The sequence below is a fragment of the Rhinolophus ferrumequinum genome, chromosome 21 (assembly GCF_004115265.2).
Source record: "Rhinolophus ferrumequinum isolate MPI-CBG mRhiFer1 chromosome 21, mRhiFer1_v1.p, whole genome shotgun sequence".
Lineage (NCBI taxonomy): Eukaryota > Metazoa > Chordata > Mammalia > Chiroptera > Rhinolophidae > Rhinolophus > Rhinolophus ferrumequinum.
Window position 1 is genome coordinate 23671070 of NC_046304.1, and position 26885 is coordinate 23697954.

The 26885-nt window shown below is 46.6% G+C and overlaps 1 protein-coding gene across 1 annotated transcript in view; it reads left to right on the forward strand.

Annotated features, from left to right (window-relative positions):
- The window catches only part of HNF1B (HNF1 homeobox B), a 49752-nt gene that overhangs the window by 16087 nt on the left and 6780 nt on the right, over window positions 1-26885 (forward strand). Inside the window, 5 exon segments of the mRNA XM_033091504.1 lie at window positions 14244-14404; window positions 19178-19310; window positions 22944-23138; window positions 25664-25711; window positions 25714-25781. Coding sequence (XP_032947395.1) covers window positions 14244-14404; window positions 19178-19310; window positions 22944-23138; window positions 25664-25711; window positions 25714-25781 — 605 coding nt within the window.

The window sequence follows — 26885 nt, forward strand, 5'->3', positions numbered from 1 at the left end:
CTTTAATCCTGACAACAACCTTGATGGGTAGAAACCATCTGTATCCTTATCCCCATTTACAGTCAAGGAAAGTGAGATGGTTAGAAGGTAAAGAATTTACCCAAGTTCATAGCGTTAGTAAATGGCAGAGACAGGGTTTGAGCTGTTATACACTGTCCATCTCTTTTTGCTTTATACTAAGAACTTTTCAGAATGTATATGCTAAGAACTTTTCAGGCATGAAAACCAACACACACACACACACTCACTCACTCCCCCCACAGGCTCTTCTTCTCCCATGTTCTTGCTGTTTCACTCTGAATGACAAAGAGGCTTTGGGAGAGCATGGCCAAGGAGGTGGGTAAGGGTGGGGGGTCTCCCAGTCTGGCTAGTTTACTGCTTGCCCACCCGACTGTTGACCCTGACCGAGGTGGATTCTGTGCCCTGTCCAGGGAAGAAATCAAAGCCCCCTCTTTCACGACCCCATCCCCATCTGGGTGGGGATTTGAACTGCCCTTGCAGTCGGCACTGTCTGGGACACTAAATGTCTTTAACAACTTAATGGGGCTTCTTAGACAGTGCAGGCACCTCAGCTCACCTCTGGAACTCCGCCCCCTCCCTGGGCAGCAGACAAGGGGAGGGGTTTTATGAGGGCAGTTGTAAAAATATTCATCTCAGCAGCAAACGTCCCCGTAATAAATAAGCCTCAGTATCCCTAAGTAGCAGATTATTTCAGTTCAGATGAGAAACAAATCCTGCCATGAAATGTCTGCTCTTTCAGGAAACCTTTTTGCACTGACTTGGAGTTCAGTGGTGGACATGGCCCCAGGGTTCTCCTTCATAGGGACTTTATCTTACTGCCATTTTATCTGTTAAATTTGAAGGTCATTTTATCTTGTGGTATCACCCTCATGGGCTGCCACTAGATTGGAGAAGACAATCAGGATATTAATGAGATTAAGAGTTCTGGCCTTCAGAGCATTCTGCTAGCAGCCTTCCTCTGATAGGGAACCAACCCTGGCCTGCATACAAAGAAACCCGGCTGCTGAGCTGGCGGGGCTCCCAGCCTCTGCACAAAGGGGCCAGAGATACTGGAGTCCTATCACTGTAGGCAGCCTAGTGGCCATGCCTAATCCCCCTGAAGGACCCTTAGAGGATTCAAGGACTCCTTGTTGCCTCCAGTCAGCTCTGAGGAGGAAGGAAGCTGCCTGCAAGCACATACCCCTGGCCTGCAGGTAATGGGAGAAGTGCCCTTGGACTTTGTTTGTTGAAGGTTTGATGAGAACTGACAGGAACTTGGAGAGAATTAAACACCGAAGGTGCTGAGAGAGGCAGAAATTTGTGCAAGGGTCTTTGAAGCTAATTGCTTGATGGGAAGGCACAAGATCTGGCCTTATGCTGCTACGCAGTTTCAGGAAGCACCAGCACAAATGGGGAAGAATTAAAAAAGGAGGAAAAAAAATGTGTGTGTGTGTGTGTGTGTGTGTGTGTATGTATATGTATATATATATCAAAAAAATCTATACACTTTTTAAGAAAGGAAAAAACTATTAACATTGTAATACTCAATGTATACCAATAACAAAAGATGAATACAAGTCACGTTTGACTTCTGTAATTACAAGAGGTGTTCAAAGTGGTTACCATCAGCGTAATTTTAATACAGTGTATATATACATATATATACATATATATGAAACATAGGCCCAAAATCAAATCAAATCAGTTGTGGTCATCATCCTAGCTGTTCATAAGAACTCTAGTATAGGGGTTGGCAAACTGTTTCTGTAAAGAGTCAGATAGTAAATATTTTAGGCTTTTCAGGCCACACTGTCTCTTCTCATAACTACTTCTCATAACTACTTGACTCTGTCTTTGTAGAGTAAAAGCAGCCATGGACCATATGTCAACAAATGAACATGGCTGCCTTCCAGTGAAACTTCATTTATGGAGACTGAAATTGAAATTTCATTTAATTTTCACGTATCATAAAATAGTCTACTTTTGATTTTTTCCCCCAACTATTTAAAAAGGTAAAAACTGTTCTGAGCTCATGTCATACAAAATCAGGCTGCTTTGGCTCATGGACCACAGTTTGCAGCCCCCCACTCTAGGACAACAGTTCCTAAACCTTACTGCACTTTGAAATCAACTGGGGAGCTTCTAAAAATCCCAGTGCCCAGGCCAGCAACAATCTCAACATTTAATATACACTGAAGATACTCTGGGGAAATGCTTTTATAAATTCAGAGGGCATAGCAACAAAATCATGGGCTATAGAGGCAAATCTGAATTCCAGTCTCAACCTGGCCACTTATTAGCTGTGTGACCCTGGGCAAGTCTCTGGGACCTCTGAGCCTCAGTTTCTCAATGCGTAAAGTGAGGACACCCACTCGTGCAGGTGCTGGAAGGATTCATAAGATAACGTGTATTGTCCCTGGACGTAGCAGGCTCTCATAAATGGTAATTATTACTATTCCTTGCAGAGTCTGGCTTGTTTTGTTTTGTTTTTCCCTCTTTCCCTCTTGGAGGCTCCTTTCAATCTGATTTTTAGAGAATTGAGTATTTCCAACGAGATACTGATTTTGGTGTTTGTAGCAGACTCAGGCTGGCTTCTGGTAGCACTTGGCGTTTGCGGTGTTTTCTCATTCTTCCAAGGACTGCTCTGTGACATCCATGAGGCATTTCCAGTGCCATAGGCATTTAGTGCAAATACACTAAACAGAGAAAGCTGGGAAGCACCAAGGATTGTAGTGGGGGGCCGTGGTCTAGTGACCATGTAGCGGGAGGTCAGGTACATAAGATGACCCTGAGTTTCCTATACTAAATAGGGCATTTTTCTCTTTTAATTAAAGGCGGTGTGAGTGAGTACCCTGCTTGTTAGTAATTAGCCCTGGTAACCTGCCAGTTGGAGTGGGGGTACTTTCCTTGTGGAGGCTTAATCTGAGACACTTATTGGCCTTTGTTCTTAGGAGGGAAGCTCCCCCAAACTTCAGGCAAAGAGTAGTAAGAAGGGGAGGATGGACACAACCCTTGTAGTGAGCACAGGAAGCCTCAGAAGGTCCCCAGGCTGATTTTCTGGAAGCCACTTCCCTCAACCTGTGAGCATGTCTCTGCTTAGACGCCTTTCCATTGCCTCTGCTCTGGCGTCAGCAGCTCCTACAAAAGCACACCTGTGTGAGTTTAGCCACTGAGGAGTTGACCAGTGAGACTCAGTCTCTCTAATGCTTTCAGAAGGTCAAGAGCCAAGTTTCTCAGGACAAGTACTGGGCATGTCCTTCCCAAGTTAGAGGAACACCATGCAGATGATCTTTAGGATTTAATGATTTTCCCAAGGGAAATCTATACCCCCCTCCCGCCCAGGCAAGGTGGTTACATAGAGTCCCTTCTCAGACATGTGAGTCCAGGTAGCAAGGTGTAGCACCCAAAACAGGCTTGGGCTTGAATTGTGGTTTGTCACTCTCTGGTGATATGGCCTCACACAAGTGACTTAGCCTCTTTGAGCCTCAGTTTCTTCATCTATAAAATGGGGATCACGATATCTATCTCCTTTGGGCTGTTGTAAGACTGAAATGTGATGAAATGTGTCCAGTGCCAAGCACAGTGCCTAACAAGGAAGGAGTTATTGGATTGACTCAGGAACTCTCAGGGCACTGAGAGAGGCAGAGCTTTGGATCTTCCTGGGTTCTGGACCAGGGTGTGGTTTGCAGTTTCTCCCTGGAAGAGTTTCCCTTTTCATGAACCCTGCTTATCATTTGAGACATCAGAAACAATGAAACTCAAGGATTAGCCAGGTTTGTGGCTCTCAAATCTCCTTCCCAGGCCACATAAAAGGCATCTGGGGAGCTCATTAAAAATAACCATGGCTCCCCGCCACCCGCATCTTAGAGGATCAGAATTTGGGGTAGGGGATCAGGCGAGTGAAGTTTCATCAAACTCCCTAAGAGATTTGGATGTACAGTCTGGACTAGACATTGTTAGGCTAGATGGAGCGAGAGGGTTCTAAAGGGGTTCACAATTATCCTGATGGCCCCTGAGCTAGGAAATGTGAGGCAGGACTAGGATTCAGGAGACCTGAACCACTAACGAACAGAGGAGACCTTGGACAAATCGCTTTTGAGGGATTCTGGCAAATGAAGGTGTTGGGCCTTTCAGCTCTGACCGGTTATTATTTGGAGACTGTGTGTAGCATCAGGTCTCGGGGCCCAGGACTCCGTTGCTTGAAGTAGCAGAGGGAGGTTTGCCATTGTGATATTTTATTGTTCAGCTCATCATCTCTCTCTCTCCCTCCTGGTCTCCCTCAATCCTTCCCCATTTCAAGAACTGTGCTGTTAGAAGCCTTCCACCTTTATTAGGGACCATTAGAGCTTTACAGCACCAGCAGATTAGGTGGGGCCAGTCACAATAAACAGATTTATAATGGGTATAAAGGAGACACCTATAACTGCTGGAGGTTAACACTTTCAGGGCCTTTGAGTGGCAGCTTGCTTGCCCGTGTCTTCTGGCCCTGCCCATTGCAGGGCACCTCTTCCTGGTTGGCCCCTGTCGGATGGGGTTGGCAGTGAAGCCCCATGAGCTCTTGCTCAGCAAAGGTGGAAAACCTCTGCACAATATCTCCCATTTGGGTAACATGAGTTTGCCCGGGTTGGGGGGGCACAAAATAGGTGCTTAATTTGTGTCAAGATGTTTTGTGAATGGAGCCTTTTCCTTTTTCTTGAGAATCCTGGTGCAGTATCGGGTTTGTATCCTTACTAGTCGAAGGAAGAGAAACAAGCCCAGTACATCTTATCCTCACCGTGAAGAAAGTAGTCTCTGAAGTCTCTCAAAATTGAGCTCCCTGTGCCTATGTTCCAAATGGTAGCATTATGGGCTGTAGCGACATCTAAGCCCGAGCTGGCTTTCTTCACCACTGTGTCTCCAGTCCATGACCCTGTGCGTGGCACATGGCAGACATTCCATGTATTTGTGGAATGGAGATACCTGTTGTGGAGGGCTCCCTGTCCAGAACCTTAGTGCGTAAATCCCCTAGTTTATAATCTGTTATTCAACTGTAGAGTTAAACTGAGCATGGAATTAGTTTCATTTTACATAATGTGTGTATATATTATTATTTAAAGCATAGTTTTCCCTTTTTCTTTTCCCCCCCTTTCTAGAAACAATGTTATCAGCTCTACCTCCATTAATACTGCTTAACCAAAGTATACAGTTCTCAAAAAAAAAACCCAAAAAACCCTCACCCTTCAATGCTACCAGGAAGTTTCTGAAGAAACGTATTATTATTATTTCTCCCTAATGGTCTAGTAATTTCGTTGACTAGTTTAGTTCTACTAGCTTGTTTTATGTTCTACTAGATTAGTTCCCTCTATCATCTCCTGGGCAGAAAAGGAGCTAGAACTCTTCCTGAGTTTCTACTGAGTGACCTTGGGGTCTAGAAAAGGGATGGGACTTTTTGCAAATCAGTCATTTGGAGAGACAGAAAGGAAACTGCCCAGCTCTAGGCAGGCACCAGTTCGGGGGGTGGGGCGTGCCGAGGGGCTCCCTGAGCGCTTCACTGAGACTCCCATTCAATGGAAGCCAGTAATCATCCAGCTTCCCATGTCTTTTTGCCCAACACCTGGTGCGCCCTGGGACCAGCATCCATAAGCGGGTGATCAGTGGCTGTCTGTCATGATGATGGTGATGATGATGGCGATAATGATGTTGACGGCGCTGCCCTCCGTGACGGTGATGAAGAGGCCAGGGTCTGGCCAGGCAAAGCCCCGGAACAAGGCAGCTCTGACACTTGCCGGGCCTCAAAGGATCTTCTCCCTCGGTGTCACCTCCCAGTAGGCTCCTGCTCATGAATAGGTCGCAGTGGAAAACCTCTCTTTTCTAAGGCCATTTTATTAGCCCTTTAGTCACAATACAGATGTCTGTTTATAGGACCTAACTTTTGTGTGGACACCCAGTGGCTCAGTCTGCTGATGACTTTATAGCCTTCCCCCATTGCCCAGACCCACGAGAAGCATCATCACTCTCCTGGTCAGCCAAGCCTCGGGGCCTTTGTTTCAGCCACATGAGCCCTGCCCGCCAAGGCAGCCTCTCAGAAAAGAGACCCCAGGAGCCAGACTGCAGCAGGGCTCTGTCTGTCCCCACAGCTTTTAGGTCGAATGATGTCCACCATTAACCCTTCTTAGTTTTACTCTGGATGCCTCTGGGAGAAAAAGGCATTGAAGTTCCTCACGTTGCCACAGTAAATCCTCATTAATTGATCCTCCTTACCCCAAAATCAACCCAATGGGCCTAATACTGGGTTCTAACGTGGTGAGTCTAAATTCGGGGTTCCCACCTACAGCCCCAAATCTTTCGAAAAGGTAAGCCTGTGCTAACGGAAGGACCCATCCGCATCCCCCTAACGGCATCCTAGGTAGTGGGTGCTATGCTTAGGCCTCACGAAGTAGAGAATGTGTGGGTTCCTCACAGGTCGTCCATGACCCTCTTTACACGAAGTAAAGCGCTGTCCAAAGTCTCAGGTGTGGAAAGGAATATTTATTCCTCAACGCACCTACCTCATATCTTCAAACACGAAATTGCCCAAATGCGCCAATACTAGTTCATCATTGTGGTTATATTTGAATCTCTCTCCTCCTCTCTTACTCCCCCCATTCCTTCTTAAAAGTGTGTGCCTCTCCCTAACCTCAGAAAAACCAGGAGCTTTAGAAGACAACTGTATACCACTATCATTCTCCCCTGCTCAACAGACTGAAGGTGAAGGGAGTGTGGAGCCCTTCGTTAGAGGTGAATGTAGGTCATTTATCCATCAGCTATTCATTAAACAAATACTTATGAGAGCCTAGCGCAGGCTAAGCTCTGTGTATGATGCAGAGGAGACAATACAGAAGATAGAAAAGGCCCTGCCCTCATTGGGCTTGTATTCCAATGAGAGATACAGCCAAGAAACAAGCAAACAAAGAAAATCATTTCGAACTATTAGTGGGTCATGATGGAAGGCTCAGTGTATCTGAAGTCAATATATTTGGGACTTACGGGGAAGAGGGAGAAGAGTCAGCTTCAAAATACCACTGACTTGCTGGGAGACCCTTAGCAAGAGGGAGTGAAAATGACCTTCTCTTCTTCAAACCTCAGCTTTCCACTCTGTCACATGGGCATCTGTGACACACTGAGAAGCAGACTGTGTAAAACACTCACATAGGAGAGGACTTCTCAAATTCTTGAGTGCCGGCCTGGTTTCTTTCCCCTGCAGCCTCGGTCTCTAGGCTGAAGTGTTCATTGCAAACCATCTGCTGTTTGCCTGCAGAAACCAGCTCTCTGGTAAAGACCAGGCTGGTGGCTGGTGGACCTTGTGGGGAGGACAAGCGGAGTTTGTGTCCCTTCTACCTCCTCACGTGTGCAATTTTCTCAGGTGCACCGTGTACATTAGCTTCTGTTCTCAGCCAAGATGCTTTTGATGGAAGACTTTTTTTTCTTTTCTTGGTTACATTTGCTTTGATTTTTATAAGAAAACCAGTTTGTGGGCTTCCCTTAAGTATCACTCAACTTTTACTCCTTGAGTTCAAGAATGTTTACCGTCCCCACGGGCCTGTCTGTGTTTCTCCTCTTATGAATTGGGCTCCTAACCAGGCCACCTCGGGTAGAAAGGGATCTGGAATTGAAGCCGGCCCAGTGTTTAAATTGCTTTCATCTTACATCAGCGTTTTCCTCCCAGGCTTTCAGATTTTTAATCTCCTAAATTCTTTGCAAACATTCATCTTTATCCCCACGGAGGAGGTAGTATCAGTAAGAACCGGCAGTAGTCCTGTGTTACCAATGAGGAAACTGAGGCAGCAGTGCTAACTCATTTGAAAGCCTTCATTTCTGGAGTTTCCAGTTTCAAGCCGAGGAATGGTTCACATTCTTTTATCCCAAATGAGTGTCTCTGAAGTTCACTAGACTGAATCATTTGTGTCTCTGCTTCTCGCCTCAAGAAAGTGACTCCTGTTTGGAAAAAGAGGGAGCGGATTTCTAAGGATGTAAGACTGGCCTGTTTCCTCCTGGTCCCCTCCCAACCCTATGTTTTGGCTTCATAGGAAAGACAGCTCTGTCTACCCTGTGATTGATGGGCATGGTTGTTTCCTTTTGGAAGAGCTTTCTCCTTCGCACAGTCCCTCACACTTGAGTTTAAATTCCCAGTTTCCAGACCGAACAGGGTTGGGCTGAGCTCTGCATGAGGTTAGGAACACAGGGGAAGAATGTGTGTGACAGAGCCCTGGCCAGTTGAGTAATGTTTACTCTGTTGGTGGCTGGTTCGCTCACTCACTCACGCTGGCAGAGATCCACCAACCAGAGGAACATTCCTGCATTATCAGGGATGGGAGATGGGCTTTGAAATGTCAAGGGTGAAAGGCATCCCACCAAATTCTGGGTACAACTCACAGACCCCAAGGAAGGGGACCCGCAGGCTTCAGTGCCGAAGGCCACGTGCGGCAAGCCGAGCCTCTCGTTGCCCAGGGGGCCCTCCCTCCCTCTTCTCAGTAAAAGAGCAATTCTGGTCATGCTTTCTGGGCTGACACTACTCTTCTGTTTGCCCAGCATTTTCTCTCCCAGGAGAACCCAGTGCTTCTCTAACCTTATTTTATTGACCCATAATTCTGGCTTCTGAGGAAGGGAGGTCTGGATGCCCATTTTACAGACAAAAATGCCAATGCCCAAAAGTTGACGGGTCCAGAATCATCAGAGTCAAGGCAGAGAGATATAACGAATAGTAGCTGACAGTGTCTAGATGCAGGTGAACCTTGTTGATTTCTGGAATTGTGGCATTCGGGGTCTCAGCTGCCTTTTGAAGTTCTTAGAGAGCTGGATTAGATACCCACGGCTCTCTGTGGATCTAGCCCCTGAAACACCAGTTTCTGAGAGGTCTCTGTGGTTAATGACACGCTGAGCAGCTCCCTCTGGGGCCCTCCTGTGAGGCAGTTGCTGTCTGGGTTTGAACACAGTGAGGTGCACAGTCAGGTCTATAGAACCCAACACATGCATCATAAAATCCACCCTGCTTTGCAAAGTCATGCAATAAAAGCCATGGGGCTGATGGGAAAAAAATAGGCTTAAGGGTACAGTACTCAAGAAACGTCCTCAGGGACACCTTTTAAAAAGATAAGAATCTAATAAAAACATTAGCAGAGTTTTTAGATCTGTTACATGGTTAGAAATCCATCAATGCGGTACAACAATAAATAGGGCACTTGGCCTTGGAAATGAAGTTTGCCTGTGAGGTGGGTGTTGGAAAGGTTGAAGCTTGTGAGTTATGGTCAAGGGGACACAGGGTTATCTGGAATCAGAAGGAAAGTTGTAATTCCAGATGTGGATAGATGTGGCTTATAGCACATGCAGCGAGCTGATGGTAGATGGTGATGTTTGACAGGTATGTGCGTGTGTGTGTGTGTGTGTGTGTGTGTATGCACACATATAAACAGAAGTGCATTTAGTGTATTTCTAGGTAGTTCCATTCAGCTGGGTGGAGATTTTGGAATTTCAAATGCAACATGTGAAATTCATGTTGCATTCAAATTATTCTCTAATATATCGGTAGAATCGGAAGAGATCCACACTTCGGTACAGACATCACCATAGGACTGACTGCATTTCTCCTTCTGCTGGGAGGATGCTCCCTTGTTGTGGGGCGTGGATACTGAAGCAGCTGAGGGCTCGTTTCCTCATTCAATAACTGTTCACAATTTCAGGCCCTCTGCTAGGCTCTGAGGATGCAACAGTGAGTAAAAAAAGCTGTCTCTTTCCCTAAGAAGGAGAGAGAAGTAAAGGTATCGTCAGCCATTATAGAGCAGGGGACCGACTCCTGCTATAAGAGTCTCTACTGCATGTAAATACAAAGGGCGGAGCCCATAACTACCAGGATGAATCAAGGAGAGCTTTACAGAGGAGGTGGCATTTAGCCCTCTTAAAGGATGTGACATGGAGAAGAAGGGAAGAGCTTTCCAGGCAGAGGGAACAGCATAGGCAAAGGCACAGATGGCAGGAGATGGCTGGGCTTGTGTGAGGAGTGCAGGTGCTCTGACATGCCTGACTGTAGGGGCTGAGGTGAGAGATGATGCAGATAAGACAGGCCAGAATCCCCAAGCCCAGTTCTGCCAGTCTTAGGTGTTGGGCTTTTCCAGAAGGCAGTGAGAGGCCATCATAGGTTTCCGAACAGGGCAGTGACATGGTGCGATTTTGTTTCAGAAAGAAATCCCAAACCCTGGAGATGGGTACTGGTGCAGGAAGCAGGGCATGGAGATGCTAGCTTCTTGGAACTATAGCTTCTTTTATATTTTGATACCTCTGACCAGTCGCATTGATAGAAATCAAATGATTGTTTCTGTCCCCCATACCGTCAGAAATTCAGGAATAGCATCATCACCCATCATGCTGAGGACTAGGAACAGATGAAAGTAGGTAACCTTACCAGGGCCTCAGGGATATCTCTAGATTCCAGCTGAGATGTTCTGCCGTCGATATACTTGCTGTGTGGTTCATTGGGCCAGTGATGGGGACGTGGCCAGTTAGTGACTTGGGTCAGGAAGGTACATGGCCACCTTCTCGCATTGCCATTTCTCTTATGGGACCTCTGTGGCTATTAACCTGGCATCTTTGGCCGGGTCAATATTAAAACAGAGCTCTCGTTGTCTATTCATTTTCAGAGCTTGCAATGGTGAAGGAAGGAGTAAGAGGCCATTCCACTTCTTAACATAGGCTCCTGCCTGGCACATGATAATTGCTCAATAAGGTCTTGTGAACTTTGTCTTCTGAAAAATGCCTTCTAGACAAAGACAGCCCCAAAACAGGAGGAAACTGTTTTCAGCAACTGTTATATGCCAAGCATGGTCTGGGTACTTTCACACCCATTAACTCATCAGTCTTCTTCCCAATAACCTAAGGGGTGGATATTGTTAACGGTAAAGAAACTGAAGTTCAGGGAGGTTAAGTAGGTTCCCAATGTCACACAGCTGTTATGTGGTAGAGCCAGGATTTAAAGCCGGGTCGCCTGCTCCAGAGCCTACTCTACTTTTGTCCTCATTTCAAGCACTCTTCTGAGTTTATTGAAAGACACAAGGACCTGGCCTCTCCTTCTTCTAACAAAATCATCAGCAGACACCTTGTGATATACCCTCCACCTCCGCACCCCTTTTAGGTGGCTGGCTGATTACAACCACCCTCTCAGGGGCCAGCGTGATTGCCCAATTCCTGGTGAGAGGGGCATCAGGTGGGAAAGATGACAGGTGACTCTGGAGCTGACGAGCAGCCTCGTGCCTAGCTCCCACCGCACGCTGTGGTGATAATAGTCCTCTTCCCCCTCAGTGGGCAGACCTCTGGCTTAGAGATGAGGAAAGCTGGAGTTCCCCTATATGTTGATGGCAGAGCTGAGATCAAAACAGGGGTCCCTAATTCCCAGCCAGATGTTATCCCTTAGCCAGAGGTCTTTAAAGGAATGTACAGAGGTCTAGGTCCAGGTGTTTTTTAAAAAGAGTAGCTCCACCGTTACATTTCTCATATAAGCAAAGAAAAGCAAGGCTGAAAACCAAAGCAGCCTTGGGCTCTGCTGCCTGGATTCTAACAAATGGCTCTTGACTTTCTCTTGCCAGGCTCCCTTGTAAAGAAGGCTTTGTTTCCTGTGGATATCTTTGGTTAATTATTTTTAAATCAATAATTAGGTAGCCTGTGGTAAAGGAGAAGCCTCCCGTGACCCATATTTGATCCTCAGGGGGCCTGGTCCTCTTTCCTTCAGCAAATTAAATAGGCTAAAACCAGAGTGTGTTTGACTTGCGACTGAATCGATGATGGGACAGGCTAGGGGGTGAAAAACACACCTGACTCCCAGTGTTATCACCACTCTCTCAGGAGCAGAGCATCTTGGGGAGGTAAATAGCTGGTGAGGGAGTCAGAGAAGCAGGAGAAAGCAAGGTGAAGTCCAGTTCCCCAAACGGAAAGAAGAAGGGGGCAGGAGCCAGACCTCCCTCCTAAAACGCTTCCAGGGCAAAGCATCAGTGGTCCACCGGGTTAAGATGCTTTGGAAACTGTTCTCCGTGGAAAGATAATTCCATTCAGTACTTAGAATCTGCCCTACGTGGTCTAGAACTCTGGAATCGTAGGGCGTATATCTTGGTGCCCATCCCTGCATCAGCTCCCTCCCTCAGCATCCCCACCCCTAGTGGCCATTTATTTGGCATTGTGCTAGGAGATGTTTATAGATATTATCTCTCATCTGAAATAAGGAACGCTCTCTCCATTGGATGAGAGGAAACTGAGGCACGGGGAGAAATTTTCCCAAGATCTCACATTTGCTAAGAGCAAAGTCAAGATTTGAACCTGAGTTTGTCTAGCTTCAGAGCTCACAGTCTTCCCACTGTTCGCCTTGTTAGAGAAGTCATCCTTTATCTAATTTGAACCCCGCCTCTTTTCCTTTGGATCTAGCTCTGCCTTCTGCGCTCACAAGTTTTCAGATCTTTCTTCTTCCATATAACAACACTGGGAGCTAATGTGAGTGGAGCAAAGGGACCAAATTTAATCCAATGGGATGGAGTAGATGGCGAGCAATAGGAAAGAGGGGGGCTACAGACAGATGCAGAGGAAGAAAGACAGGACGGGGGTAGGGAGTGTTGGCTTGGAGATTATGGAAGCCTTTCTGTCTTTTAACTTCATGGCTTCCCGTTTCCCCAAAAATGTAGTGCCCCAGACCAATAGCCACCAAATTCCAGTGCTGCCCCACCAGCAATACCACCTTCACTAGCAGCCCCTGTGAATCAGATGGGAAAACAAACAATAGAAGAAGACCGTACAGCATGCATTAAGCCACTTCGCAGTCAAACACGTTGCTCCTGAAGTTTGGGCCCTGCCTTAGCACGTGTTTGTCTTCTCCCAGCTTTTGAAGCCCTGGCCATGTCAGCCTTGGGTAAAGTCATTTGAAGAATCCACGGGAAAAACTGGCTGGGTCTCCTCTTGGCAAACTTCATATTAGGGAATTGGAGGCAGCTTGCCTGGCCCCTCGGGGGACTGTGTAGTCTCCTCAGAACGGAGGCCAGCGGCAGCGGGGGAACAGAAAGACCAGCAGAATCAGTATACTTATACAGTCATGGTGCATCTTGGGAAACTGGGCAAAAGCGGAAGTAACAGCCAAATAGTTGGCCCACCTCTCCAAATAATTTCATGCTTTAGCATTGGTTCCTCCCTCCCTTGCAGGTAGGAATAGGGTCCCCAATCCTTTTTGTCGAATCCAAAGTGAAAAATAAAACCATTGTCTTTCTACACTTGAGCTTAGGGTGAGATACCCAGCTATGCCAGCTTTAATCTTTGGCTGTGTCTCTGCAAACTGGGATTCTTGCCCTGCTTTTGCTTCCTTCAGTTGCCTGGTGTCTGCCCAGCTCTCTCCTTTTCCCGAGCACAGACCTTCCTTTTGGTTCCTGAGCAAGAGGGAGCATCAGAGCAATGAGGTTGCAAACATACTTGGTTCTCTCGCCCCCACACCCCCACCCCCACCGCAGACCCAACTATAGTGCTGTACGAAGCATCCACATCCCACCTGTGTGTCCTGCCTGTCCCACCTCCTGGCAGATGCACCTTCCCCTGTGACCTGGAAATCAGCCAAAGGGGACCCCATCAAGGGAATGTGAGTTCCCAAGCCAAAGCCTGCTGGCTGCAGCTCCATCCCTGTTTTGCTCTGCCTATGTGCCCTGGGCCTCCTGGGCTCAGTGAAAACAGTGGTGCTCAGAGACTGATACATTTTCTATGACTCTTACAAGGGTCGCTGGGCAAGTGCCTCTTTGTAAAATGAGTCAATTCATATTTTGCAGCCCCATGCAGCCAAGAGATGCCAGGGAAACCTTTCTAGAAGGTGTTTTGAAGAATGGAATACTCCAGCCAGGAAAAGAAGGCCAGAACTCCTAAAAGAACTATACTGATGCAACAACAAGCAGAATCCAATCATTCACTTATTCATTTGTTTCTTCACTGATTTGACACATATTTGAGTGGCTACCAAGTGCCAAGGCACTAGAGATATAGCAGTGAACAAAACAAAGCAGATAAAAATGCCCTGCCCTCATGGAGCTTACATTCCAGAACTCAAAAAGAGGCCATGCCACCTTTCCCCTAGAAAAGATAGCCGTGGGTAGATAGGGATGGAGAAGTCAACTTTGTTTTCTTGTCATCCACCCTTGAAAACAAGAGGAGGGGTGGAGTCAGTGTTCCAGGGTCCTGGTGGCGCTAATGTTCGCTGTTGGGTCTGCCTTGTTTTGCAGGAGTGCGCTACAGCCAGCAGGGAAACAATGAGGTCACTTCCTCCTCAACAATCAGTCACCACGGCAACAGCGCCATGGTGACCAGCCAGTCTGTTTTACAGCAAGTCTCTCCAGCCAGCCTGGACCCAGGCCACAATCTCCTCTCACCTGATGGTAAAATGGTGAGTACACCTGGGCCATTGTAGCTCTGGAGCTGATAAGATAAGAGGCAAAACAAACACAACTTCTCACAAGGCCTGCCTCAAACAATGAACCATTGTAGCCCTACCAGGGAAGATGGGGGCTATCCAGAGTTGGAACGGAAAGGTAGAACGGGTGACCCAGCCTTCGATGGGTGGAAGAGGTGTTCGGTTTGAACCCAGCCAATAAATCTGACAGAGCTCTGCTCTCATTTTATTGATTGAATGCCTCATAAAGGAGCAAGCCGGGTGGGACACTGTTTGTTTTGGGGCTGCCAATGACATTTGTGTTGATAAAATGTTCATTCTCCACTACCCCCAACCAAGGCCTCTAAAGCCAGTTTTTTAACCCAGAGAGAGCCTCACTTTGAAACAAGCCCCGGCTTTCTCTTCACCACCCCCTGGTGCTGGCAAGGAGAGTAATTAGTGGATGGCTGGAGGTGGGGAGAGGCTTCTTGAACTGGGATTTTGAAGGACATTGGATGGCAAGCTAGTGAAGGTCACAGCACAAAATGGCAGCGAGGGTGGGGCATGCTTACAGGGTGAGAGAGAAACACCGACTTTGAAGTTACAGTGACCCAGGTTCAAATCCCAGCTCCAGCACTTAATAGCTGTGGGCAGGTTACTGAACTACTCCTGGTCTCTTATTCTCATCTATAAAATGGGGGTAATAACACTAGGGTTGTTGAGGGAACAAAGGTGATAATGAGGGAAATAGCACAGTTTTTGGTAAGGTAAATATTTAATAAATGACAGCGTTGTTGTTATATTTCTTTAAACGAAATTTTCTACATCCATAACCACCATCACACCCAGATGTAAATTTAGCACACTTGGTGAGGAATAGACTGTTTGAATTTGAATTTTCAAGGTCCTAATCCTCTAGCAACACAAGTGCAGGGGAGAGCAGCCTAGGAGAGTATACAAGTATTACAACACTTGTAAGGGTAGGAAATGGAAAACTTTAGTCTTTGGTCATGCTCTGTGTTTCAGGGCGGGCGAGGGGGTGTGGGAAAGGGAGGAGAGGGGAGCAGGTTCCTGGCTTCTACGTTCAAGGTGGAGCTGCACGCATTCCCTCAAGGTGTCTGACCCAGAGGTGGGTGGGGGCCGGGGTGAGGGAAAGGGACAGGGAGCAGATGCCATTTTAGACCTTGATGTGTATGCTGTATAGGCAACACAGGAATGGTGAGTCACAGGTGATTGAGTCCCCAGCTCCCTGGAGGAAAAACAAAGTGTGGTTGCTGAGGGGAGAGTTGGCCCAGCCAATTCCAGTATCAGGGCACGTGAGCGGATCGCTCTGGTAGTGGTCTCTGCAAACTATATGAAGGGGTGCTCCTGTGGGAGGCATTTCACAGCCTCCTTGCCCTCCCCTCGTCCCTTAAGCTTCTTCGTAAAGGATGGTTTGTCTCAGCTACGTTGTGAGAGGCACAGACACATCTTTATGAGTTCCCAAGGGTCACTTTGAGACCCAAGCAAGTAGGAGTAAGAATTACCCAGGCTTCCCTTGGAAAAGGGGCCATGTGGAAGAGGTCTTGACTTCTCAGTGGATGGAACCTTCCAAGTCTCCTCTCACTTGAAGGTCCTTAGGGTTTCCCTTTGAGCCCTCCCACCTGTTCTCCTAAGAGGCAAGCTGCGGCACCCAGGCTGGGGCTGCTCCAAAGGCAGCCTGCAGACACGCTTTTTTCTTCCTGTTCTGCTTGGCAGTGCCCTAATGGGCAGTATGTTATTGGATTGATGATTGACCGAGACAGCACACCTCAACGTTAGCAAACACCTGGAAGCTTGTTTGCAGGGACCAGCTTTTTACTAGTCTCCAACACCCTGGCTCATATGTTATGTCCCAATTGCTGGAAGCCCACATTCAAGAGTGTGTTTTCTGTTAATATATAACAAATCCATCACAGATCTTGGTCCACTAAGGCAAGAGGGGAACATGGTTACAATTAGTGCAGGCCAGGGAACCAGTGTGTGAAAGTCTTGGGCTCCGTTATTTGTCAGCAACAGGATGGACGTTGCTTAACTTCAGTTTCCTTATCTGCAAGATGGGGGATAATGGATGTGAGAGTTGCTTGGAGTTCTGCTGTTCTCTAAGTAAGCCCTGTACCAGGGAATGACAGTCTCTGTGTGCTGACTTTCAGTAGGACACACCTATGAAATCTTCCCCCAGATACTGGTTTCAGAAACAATACTGATCCATTGGAGCTTTCTTTTGCACTATTCGCCCCCTACCACATGCCCAAATGTCATGCATTGACAAAGAGCTGGCCAGGTTTAGGGTTGCAGTCTGCGCATGTTGAACCTTGTTTTTTTAAAAAGCACGTACTGGATATTTTCACAGTATCAAAGCAGTGTGACCTAATGGTGAAAAAGCTCAGGCCTTGGAGGCAGGTAGCTGCTTTCAATGCCAACTCTACCACTTGGGCACATTTCCACCTTCTCTAACTTCAGTTTCCTTGTCTGCAAAGTAGGGAAAATAATACCAACCTCATACGTTGTAGGCACAAACAGCACTTAGCATAGTAAAAAGACTGCAAAGGGCAGCATTAATGTAATTCAAGCTCTCCGAGTTATCCAGTAAGGATCATGACTTAGCTCCTTGGTAGCTCCCTGGCTTCCATCAGTCCTGGGAGGCAAATCGAAAATAATGGTTGCATTTTAGAGGGGGAAGGAACTTGACCAAGATCACCTAAACATAGTAAACAAATAGGATTTAAACTCCAATAAAAATGGGTTTGAATTCTGGCTTCCTCCGTTACTAGTCAAGTAACATAGAGTTAGTCTCTCAACTCCTCTGAGGATCTTTCTTAATCTGTAATATAGGGCCAGTAATCATAATCCCTTCCCTATTTGTGTCATTATCTATGGAGGACAATCAGTGAAAGCACATTACAAACTCCAAAGCCATACACGTGTAAGTTGTTTTTATCATTGACATCTACGTTTTTCTTTCACCGCTAAAATCAAACATTGAAATGGCAGAGATTATGGTCCTCACGTTGTCACATCGTTGACTTTTTCCAGAGGATTACATTACCCAAGGAAAGGAAGGTTACTGATTTTTTTTTTTTTATGACTCTGACATTTTGAAAAACAAGTCCAGCAAACTGGCTGGTTCTCTCTTGTTTGATGTGGCTGAATTCCTTCTTTGTCACATGACCCCTAACTCATTTCTTGATGCTCATTTTAAAAACACAAACAAACCTGTTTAGTTTTTTTCTTTCATTCTTTTTCAAATTAACCTTGGAAGTTAGGGGGTTGATCAGAAGGCCAGGGCAGGAGGTAGTGTCTTACCTGGGTGCTGGTGTGAGAACTATAATCTGAGGAGCTCTGGGTGACAAGAGCCAGCAGAAGGAAAACTGGGCTACTCAGATGTCTGATGTATGTATCCTAACCCCAAAGCGCCTCTCAGGGTTCCTGTGCCATCGAGAATGTCTGTGTTAGTTCAGGATGAGGGGAGATGTCCTTTCTTAATAATAACTTAAAACATTAATTTAAAACTGTAAATAGTAAACTACTTTGTCATGAAAAAGTGTGTTTTGTGTAAAACATCAGACTCAGAGCAAGCACATCTATTACAGCTGTTATTATTTAATACTATTCAGAAACTTCCAACCAATGTAATATGACAGGTACACATATTAGTACTAGCACGGAAGAGACCCTATTGGCATTATATGCTTGTGATGCCATTATACACTTGGGAAAATGAAGAAAATAAAAACAGGAAAGATGCTATTAGGAATAAATAAAAGGATTCAATCCTCAGTAAAAGGATTCAAAGTGGCACGTGCAAAGTGAACACATTAAAATCAGTAGCTTTCTCTTACTAATCTGTCATTAAAATATAATGGTGAAACAGAATGGGGGTACCTGGAGACCAGGGTTCTTTTAGTAGCTTTATCACTACAATATCACCTCCTTGACCAAAAAAAAAAGAAAAAGAAAAAGAAAAAAAAATTAACGTACAGTAAAGATTTGGAAAAAGTAGAGAAGCTCAATAATGGCTGAGCTCCCCCAACTCTTAGAAATAATTGCAGGGGTGGGGAAAAGTCCTCTACAAAAGGTAAGAACTTGAGTTTTAGAGTTAGAGAGCCCTGGGTTTAAATACCAGATGTACCATTTATAGTCATTGGATCTTAGGCAATATACCTATTTCCTCAGAGCCTCAGTTTTTTCATCAATGAAATGGGAAAGGCGGAAGTAGCTACCTCCTGGTACTATGGTGAGGTTTGTGAATTAATGTATGAGCAGTGTATGGTAGAGTCTGTAGTCAGTGAGAGATACCCTGTACTCCTTCCCGGTCCCTAATTTGCTTTCACTGGGGAATCCCAGGGCATTTCTTCAGTTATTATTTTTAGCAAGCACATGTCTTTAGCACCAATAAAACAGAAGGCATAGAGTAGAACAAAGGATACTTCCAAAGTGAGCAAGTGACAGTCACGCAATATTCATGAGCAGAAGAATCTCTACGGCAGACTAGTAACTCAAAGATAGTCAACAAATGGAAGCATCATGAGGGAAGGGACTATTGTCCATTTTTACTTCCTGCCCTATCTTCAGCACCTAGAACAGTACCTATCCCATAGTAGGTGCTTAATGATTGTTATTGAGTGAATGAAGGAAGGAAGGAAGGAATCCATTCATCCATCCATGCATTAGCTGTGCCAAGGAATTATATTAAGTGATATCATTTTGGACACTACTCTTTGCAGTCCCAGTTCCATTCATGCTGCTCTCGTTTTTTCTCTCCAGCAGATCTCAGTCTCAGGAGGTGGCTTGCCCCCCGTCAGCACCTTGACGAACATCCACAGCCTGTCCCACCATAATTCCCAGCAATCTCAAAACCTCATCATGACACCCCTCTCTGGAGTCATGGCCATTGCACAAAGTAAGTTCTGTTCTTGGTCAGAAAACTTGGGGGCAGAGAGAAGTCGCATGAAAAGTGAGTCATTCTGATTAAAAAGAAAAAGGTTAGAGAAAACCCCCTTCAAACTCATCTACTGCTTATACATTTGATTCACCTTGTTTAGTTTCTTATCTTTGTCCTCAAAAATATTTGGATTGTTTGGCCTAAAACAAGAGAAAATTATGGAATGGAGCTGAATCTTGGGCACAGCTTACCAGCTGTGCATCCTAGGTCCAATCATTGAGCCTTTATGAGGTCAACTTCCTCATCTGTAAAATGGGTTGTGGAGGCGATCAAATGACGGTGTGTATAGACATGCTTGTAAATCTCTAAATATATGAATATGTGTAATATTATAGCTTATACTTTTATCTAGTGTTCATTCCTATCCCTAATATGTGGTAGATTTTCCAGGAAGGTGTGCTGATGTTTCTTTGTGTTGGTGAAGATGGAGCAAGACATGATGGGCTTCCTTCTCAATGGGGAATTTTGTGTGGTCATATGAGACCTCTTTGGCCAGTGGTAAAAATACAGTGAGAGGAAACTCTGAGGGAAATGGTCATAGCATCTCTGGGGCTTTAAGGAGAAATAGGTTGTTTAAGCCCGTGCCTTGAGGACGGGGAGATGGGTCAGGTCCTTCCAGCTCCAGAAGTCTCATATTCCACAGGGAGCCTGTACCCCGTACCAGATGGTCCATTGCAGGGCATGGGAAGGCTGACACGGACTGTATTTGTGGATGACTCTTGGAGATTTAATGTTAATGAGTACTCAGTGTATTTTCAGCTTCCTCACGACAGCTCAGGCCATGTCATCATTGTGACCCTAGGAAGTATTCCTGAGAAGTCTTGGGAGAGATCTAAGGGTGGCACACTGCTGACCTTTCTTTCAATCTGGGACTGCCCCACTGTCCTCGTGGCCTCCCTTGTGTCGAGGGCCCATGTGGACCTCCTCTTTGTTTTGTTCCTGCCTTTTCCTCTCCTTACCTCCTCTCTCCTTAAACCAGCTTTAGCCAGGGTAGCAGCTCAGGTCACTTCTGAAGAGAATGACTTATGCACTCTTTATGGGCAAAACAGGGCCAGGCTCGTAGGAAGCACACCACCTGGATTTACTGAATGAGTGTATATGGCTCTCACTCGATCCTTAGCTGCTCAGAAATTGGGACACTCCACATTTATTTTTTCAGGGGGAAAGGGGAATGGAAAAGCCCTTAGAGGACTTACAAAATAAAAAATTATTATCAATTTAGTGCCTTTTCACTGGGCCCTCTCCAGGAATATGGTAACCATACTAATACCATTGAGAATGAAATAGGCTACCTGAAAGCAGCTTGCTTGCCTTCTAGAAGATTTGATTAAAAGGCCCATGGTAAGATATCCCACCTCTTTATCTCTACAACCAAAACGATGCACAAACCATCCCATTTACCTTCTTTCTTCCCATGTCAAGCTTTGGCTGACACACACAGTTAGGTACTTTCTTAAGCACTATGGGAACTAAAATTTTCCCATGTTTTCGATTTAGTTCCTCCTTAAATGGGTATGCGTGTATGTGTGTGGGGGTGTGTCTTGTGTGTGTATGTGTGTTGTGTGTGTTGTGTGTGTGTATGTGTGTGTACTTGGAGTTGGGGGAAGGGTTATGAAGAATGGTGAGGATCACCAGAAAACTTGGCTAAGACACCATGGTCCTACCTATGGAGTGTCAGGATGAAGAATTGGTTGCAGGCATCCTCCTTTCGCTAATTTATGTCCTGTTGAGTATGTGGGCCCTGCCTCAGGACCTCAGAGGCCATGGAGAATGTAATAACAAATGACTTGGCAGTGCCAATTCCTCATTCCCTACTCATCTACTGGCTTGGACAACATACTTCTTAAGCAGGAACCAGTGCCCAGAAAACAAATGAAAAGGCTGAGAGTCATACTCCATGGGAGCGAGAATGACATCAGTGGCTCTCAGTCCTGGAATTGAGGCAAATCAGGGTCACAGACTGTGTTGAAAATAAGATTCCTGGGCCTCACCTCTAAAGGTTCTGACTCATTAAGTCTTGGGTGGGGCCTAGGAATGTGTATTTCTTAAATTGCTCACCCAGATGATTCTGAAGCACAGGCAGGTTTCCGAACTATGCCCTCAAATGTCATCCACTCCACACAGGATAATTTACTTTTCTGGGCAGAGATTTCCCAACAAGGGCAGCGACAATGGGTTCTAGGGAAAACAGCAAATCTATGGGGCCTCCTACGAGACTGAGACCGTAAGTCTAAGGTAGGAGAGGAAAACAGTATATCTGGGGACCAGGTGAGACACTGGTTTGGGGAGAAGCTAAGCCCCTGTGGGAAACTGGAGATAATGCTATTCTGAGGGTGATCTGAGGACCCCATCCCCCCGCCCCACCCAGGAGAGCCAGGGGAGGGGGCTTATTCCACCTTCACTCTCCTTTTAGGTTTCTGATAACAGTATCAGCTCAAGCTCTGTGTAGGCAATTGTTGAGGTTTTCATGCTATCTCCATGGAGGACTTCCCACAGACCTGCTTATAAAACCCTCTCCATTTCAGGAAAGGCTCTCTACGTGTCCCTCCTGCATTTGCCTAAAAGAGACCTTTTTCTGGATTTTCTTCTTCCTTTCATTCTTCCCCCCACTTCCCCAGAAAGCAAGGTCAAAGGAATATTGGCGACTCCAGGAAAGAGGTTGGGGTATCTTCCCCCTGATCCTCTTGTCCCCACTCCCACTTGCCTCAGCTGTCTTCCCCAGAGTCCCACCGAGGGCGCAGATGGAAGCTGGGTACCAGGGACCCAATCTTGGCAGTACTGGCCCTGGTTCTAAACAGACCTCAGGATATAAACAAGTACAGAACCACAGAGGTCCTCATACCGCCCGAACAGAAGGGTGGCAAGACCCACTATAATTGCCAACCTTTAACCTCCTCTCCCCAGTACCTGTTCCTTTTGATGCCACAAGCCCTGTGTTGCCAGATGAAATATGCCCACTTCATAGACTGGCTGAGTTTCAGGTTTTTTCCTCTCTCTGCTATAGTCAAGAGAATGAGCACCTCGCCCCTCTCAGGGTCTTTATATGAAGCCATTAAAGGAGTTTGTCAGGCTTCATACTCCCAAGACGATGGAGGTTGTTTTGTTTGTTGTGGTTATTTTTGTTTTTTGTGTTAATCAAAATATGGGTCCCTGCACACTGCTGCCCTCTGCTGGACAGACAGATCTGGGCAATAATCTGCGCCTCAGAGCAGACACTTTCACCTCTACCCTCAGGGCATTACCAGGGCCAGCCTCTCAGAGGCAGGCATAGATGGAGTGGGCCAATAGAATCAGCTTTCCCAGGGCCCTGGCAACCTCAAAGGAGGTCAGATGACTTTGGGAGACTCTCCAGCCTCAGTCAGATCTGTTTAAAGCCCATTTCCATCTACAACTCACTGTGGAATTTGAGCAAGTCCATTAATCTCTTCAAGCCTCAGTTTCTTTGTAAAATCGCTTCCCATGCAGTCTCGTACGTAACAGGCTCAGCCCAGTGCCTGGCACATAGCAGGGGCTCAGGGGATGACCACGGCCATCCATTCACCTCTCCTCGTCCACAAAGCCATCTCTGATCTCTCCCTCTTGCTCCCGCAGGCCTCAACACCTCCCAAGCCCAGAGCGTCCCCGTCATCAACAGTGTGGCCGGCAGCCTGGCAGCCCTGCAGCCGGTCCAGTTCTCGCAGCAGCTGCACAGCCCTCACCAGCAGCCCCTCATGCAGCAGAGCCCAGGCAGCCACATGGCCCAACAGCCCTTCATGGCTGCTGTGACTCAGCTGCAGAACTCACACAGTAAGGACATGGACGTGCTGGGGAGGGACACACAGGTCCCTCCGCAGCCATCCTCTTCCCTCTCTGGGTCTGAACTTTCTCCAAAGTGTATCGGTTGGGTCACTTTTCCCTACCTGTGATCTGCCAAGACAGTTTCTCAGCCATAGCTCTTGTGTGGTGCTGTACCTTTTGCAATCTTCTATTTTATCCCAAAGACTCCCTGGGGGAAGGTTTGAAGGGGATAGTTGAGGCCTACCAGTAAAGAGAGTTGGAGATAGAGAGCAGCGATGGCATGTATGTGGAACCCGTACCACAATTTTCCACCCGGCACCCATGGGCGGTATTCCCTGTCAACCACAGCACCTTTCCCAGTGAGCTTCAACTTAGCCTTTTCAGTCCAAAATTCCAAGTAGCCATTACCAAATGATGAGAGTTGGCATTTAGTAGGTTGGTGCAAAAGTAATTACGGTTTACAAGGTTAAAAAAAATTGCAAAAGCCGCAATTACTTTTGCACTAACCTAATAGTTTGCATCTTGTTTGCCTTCCCTGAAATTGAAGAATTTTCTAGAGTCCCCATGGCCTCCAATTTATACACTCCAAACATCTCTAATCATGAACGTGAATATAGATGGAAAATGCCACCTACACGCCATCCTGGACAAAGATTATTAGGGTTTCCACCCCACACACAGAGGCTATTTCCCATCTCCAATTTCTACCCCTACCCTAAGTCTACCTTTCAACCATTTATTTTCCTCCCACTCCCTACCCCTATACCTCTCCCCACCCCTATCCTAAGCCCCAGGCCCTCAGTGTTCTGGCCAGATTAGGGTATAGCCCCAAGCCTACTAATTTGGGGAGAAATCGTGGATAAGATTGCTTCCCTGCTACATGCATGGTCCCACAAGAACATCAGAGAAGTCTCTGGAATAGATTAGCAGTCTTGGAGTCAGACAGACCTAGATTTAAATCCTGGCTCTGAGACTTACCAGCTATGCAGCCGTTAGTACGTTACTTAGCCACTCTGAGCCTCAACTTCTTCATCCATAAAATGGAAATAATATGCATGTAGCGTGATTACGGAGATGAAATAAAACTAGGTATGAACTGTGTTTGGTAAGCATCAGGAGTGCTAGAAACCCAAGTGACTGTTTATTAAGGGACTCCTTAATAGGAGGAGGCAGGAATGGGGAAGACGATTTTAGTTTCTCCCCTGGCTGCCTCAGGCAGAGCTGCGGATCTGAGGGAGATGGTCAAGTGCAGCCTTCTCCTATCCTCAGGGCTCTAGTCCCCCTCAGGCCTGTGGAGCTGGTTCCTGAGCACCATCTCACATTCCAATCACATTTTCGTGGCTTCTAAAAAATCTGCCACAGCCTGTAGCCCAGCCTGGGACCACATGCCCCTCCTTTCCTTCTTCTCAGGTCAGGGCCTGACACTATGCTCCGCACTTGCCCCCGCCCCCTCCCCTGGGCAGGCTTCCTCAGTGGCCAGGCCTGGGAGGGTGGGACAGTCCGAGAGCCATCGCCAGCCACCTGCTGAGGCCCAGCTGGCCTGGCTGGCTATGAAGAGACAGCCCAAGTGGCCCCAGAGCAGGAAATAACCAGCCTCCCCCCACAGAAAGGACAAGCGGAGGTGGCCTTCACCCCTGTTCCCTACTAGAGGACTCTTTGGTAGAACAGGCTAGTCCCTCCCTCAAGGCCAAGCATCCACATGCTTTCATTCGTTGGTCATGTGACCTAGAATTTACATAAACATTATGGATAACTAGTGTGAGTCCAAAAGTTCCAGTCTTGGTGGATAAATACTAGAAAAACTAAAAAACAAGTCACATGCTCCCGGAAGTTTTATTTGAATTCAGTCTCCTTTTGTCTATCCTCCTTCATGTTTCTGGGGTATCATAAGGCTATGCTGTCACAAAGCATTTTAGTGCAAATTGCAACAGCCCAGAATTATTTACACCTATACAATTAATTACACCTATGTCTAATTATAATGATTAATTAACTTATAATTGCTAGCTTAAGACCTGGTACTTGAGTCCTGGCAGAAATGGTAAGCACGTGCTGGCCATATCCTTCCTATGAGTTTGCCAACTACTTTAGAACAATTGTGGACTTAAAATGCCAGATGCACCACGTACACCTAAGGATTACTTGTTGACGCCCAGGCATCTAACCCTTTATTGAAAGTTAGGGGAACAGAGGTGCTTCCACCACAGAAGTGTTGTCCACCATTATATGCCAGGCACTGTGCATGGCTGTTTATTTATTTGGTACAAAGTGCTTTAAACATGATCTCTTCTAATCCTATAACAGATATTATTCCCATTCTATAGGTAGGAGACTAAGGTTAAGTAACTTGGTTAAGGAGCTAGGATTTAAACACATGGCCATTCTTTCTACCACCGAACACTTCTTCCCAAACATCACCACCACCACCCCTTTTATCTGCCCGGGGACACAGGAGCTGTGGCGTGGGATGGTGTGGGATGTGCATACGCTCCTGTGATCTGCGCCTTGATTTTGCTTTCACTCTGTCTCTGTAGTGTACACACACAAGCAGGAGCCTCCCCAGTATTCCCACACCTCCCGGTTTGTCCTGCGATGGTGGTCACAGATACGAGCAGCATCAGCACGCTCACCAACATGTCTTCCAGCAAACAGGTACGGCCAACGGGAAAGGGGGGTGGGGGATAATGACAAAGGCTATTGATGTGCAGAGAGTGTGGCCGGTATGGACTCAGCCACAAGTCTGGTCCTCCTGAGGCTCCCTGTTACTTGCCAACGGAATCTCTGAGGTCACAGGGCAAAGAAGATGAACCACAGGTTAAAGGGGCTTATTGTTCCTCTTATGTCCCCAACAAGAGCACTAAATGGGGACTGAAGTTCGATAAGTCTTTGGAGACTGGATCACACAGAGCCTGTAGGCATTGCAATTGAGTATTCCCCGGTAGCTTGTCAATGATTCAGGGAAAAGGTATTTCCAAGGAGAGCTCAGGAAGTCAAACCCTCTGTGGAGTTTCATGCTTTGCAAGAGGGATCCCTAAGGATTTTCCACAAGTTAGTCAATGGAGAAAGTGAGTGATAAGTCAGGGGTCCTGAGGCCAATTCCCCCAGCCCTGGACTCATGCCGGACCTAGAAGGCTGTAAGCTCCAGAGAATGACCAATTCTACCAACACACGGGGACCCTCCGCAGACAGCCTAGCCTGTCCAGGGGCCTGCATACACTTGGTATTTTATCAAGAAACTTAGAATTGACTCCCTGGTACACTAAAAGTGAGGAATCCAGAGGCTTAGTCACCGTTTCAATTGATAACTAATTCCCACCACCACATAGAGGTGATAGAGTAATAAAGAAAACCAAGAGCAAGGCTCATCGCTGAGCTTGGACAGCTGGACTGTCTTGGGGCACTGAGAGTTAGAAAACAGGACAAGATGTCTGAACACAGATGACGATTCCAGAATAATACAATAGGACCTTTTAGTAGCTGGGGTCTATGCAGTGTGGGAACTGTTTGGCCTTTATTGATTACTAGATAAGTAGGCGACTACCTTGAACTTCGTGTCAGAGGCGCTCAGCAGGGTTTGGTCTTGTTGATGTTCTTTTTCTATCTGAGCTCTGTGAATCACACCTCATCCACTGCCACGTGCTTCCAAGCAGGTTCTTTCATTGGCTCAGGGTTCTCTGCTCTTCCCTTTGCTCCCATCTCCTCCTGGATCTGCAGTGTCGTAGAGCAGGTGGGTTCTATTCCTGGTTGTACCACACT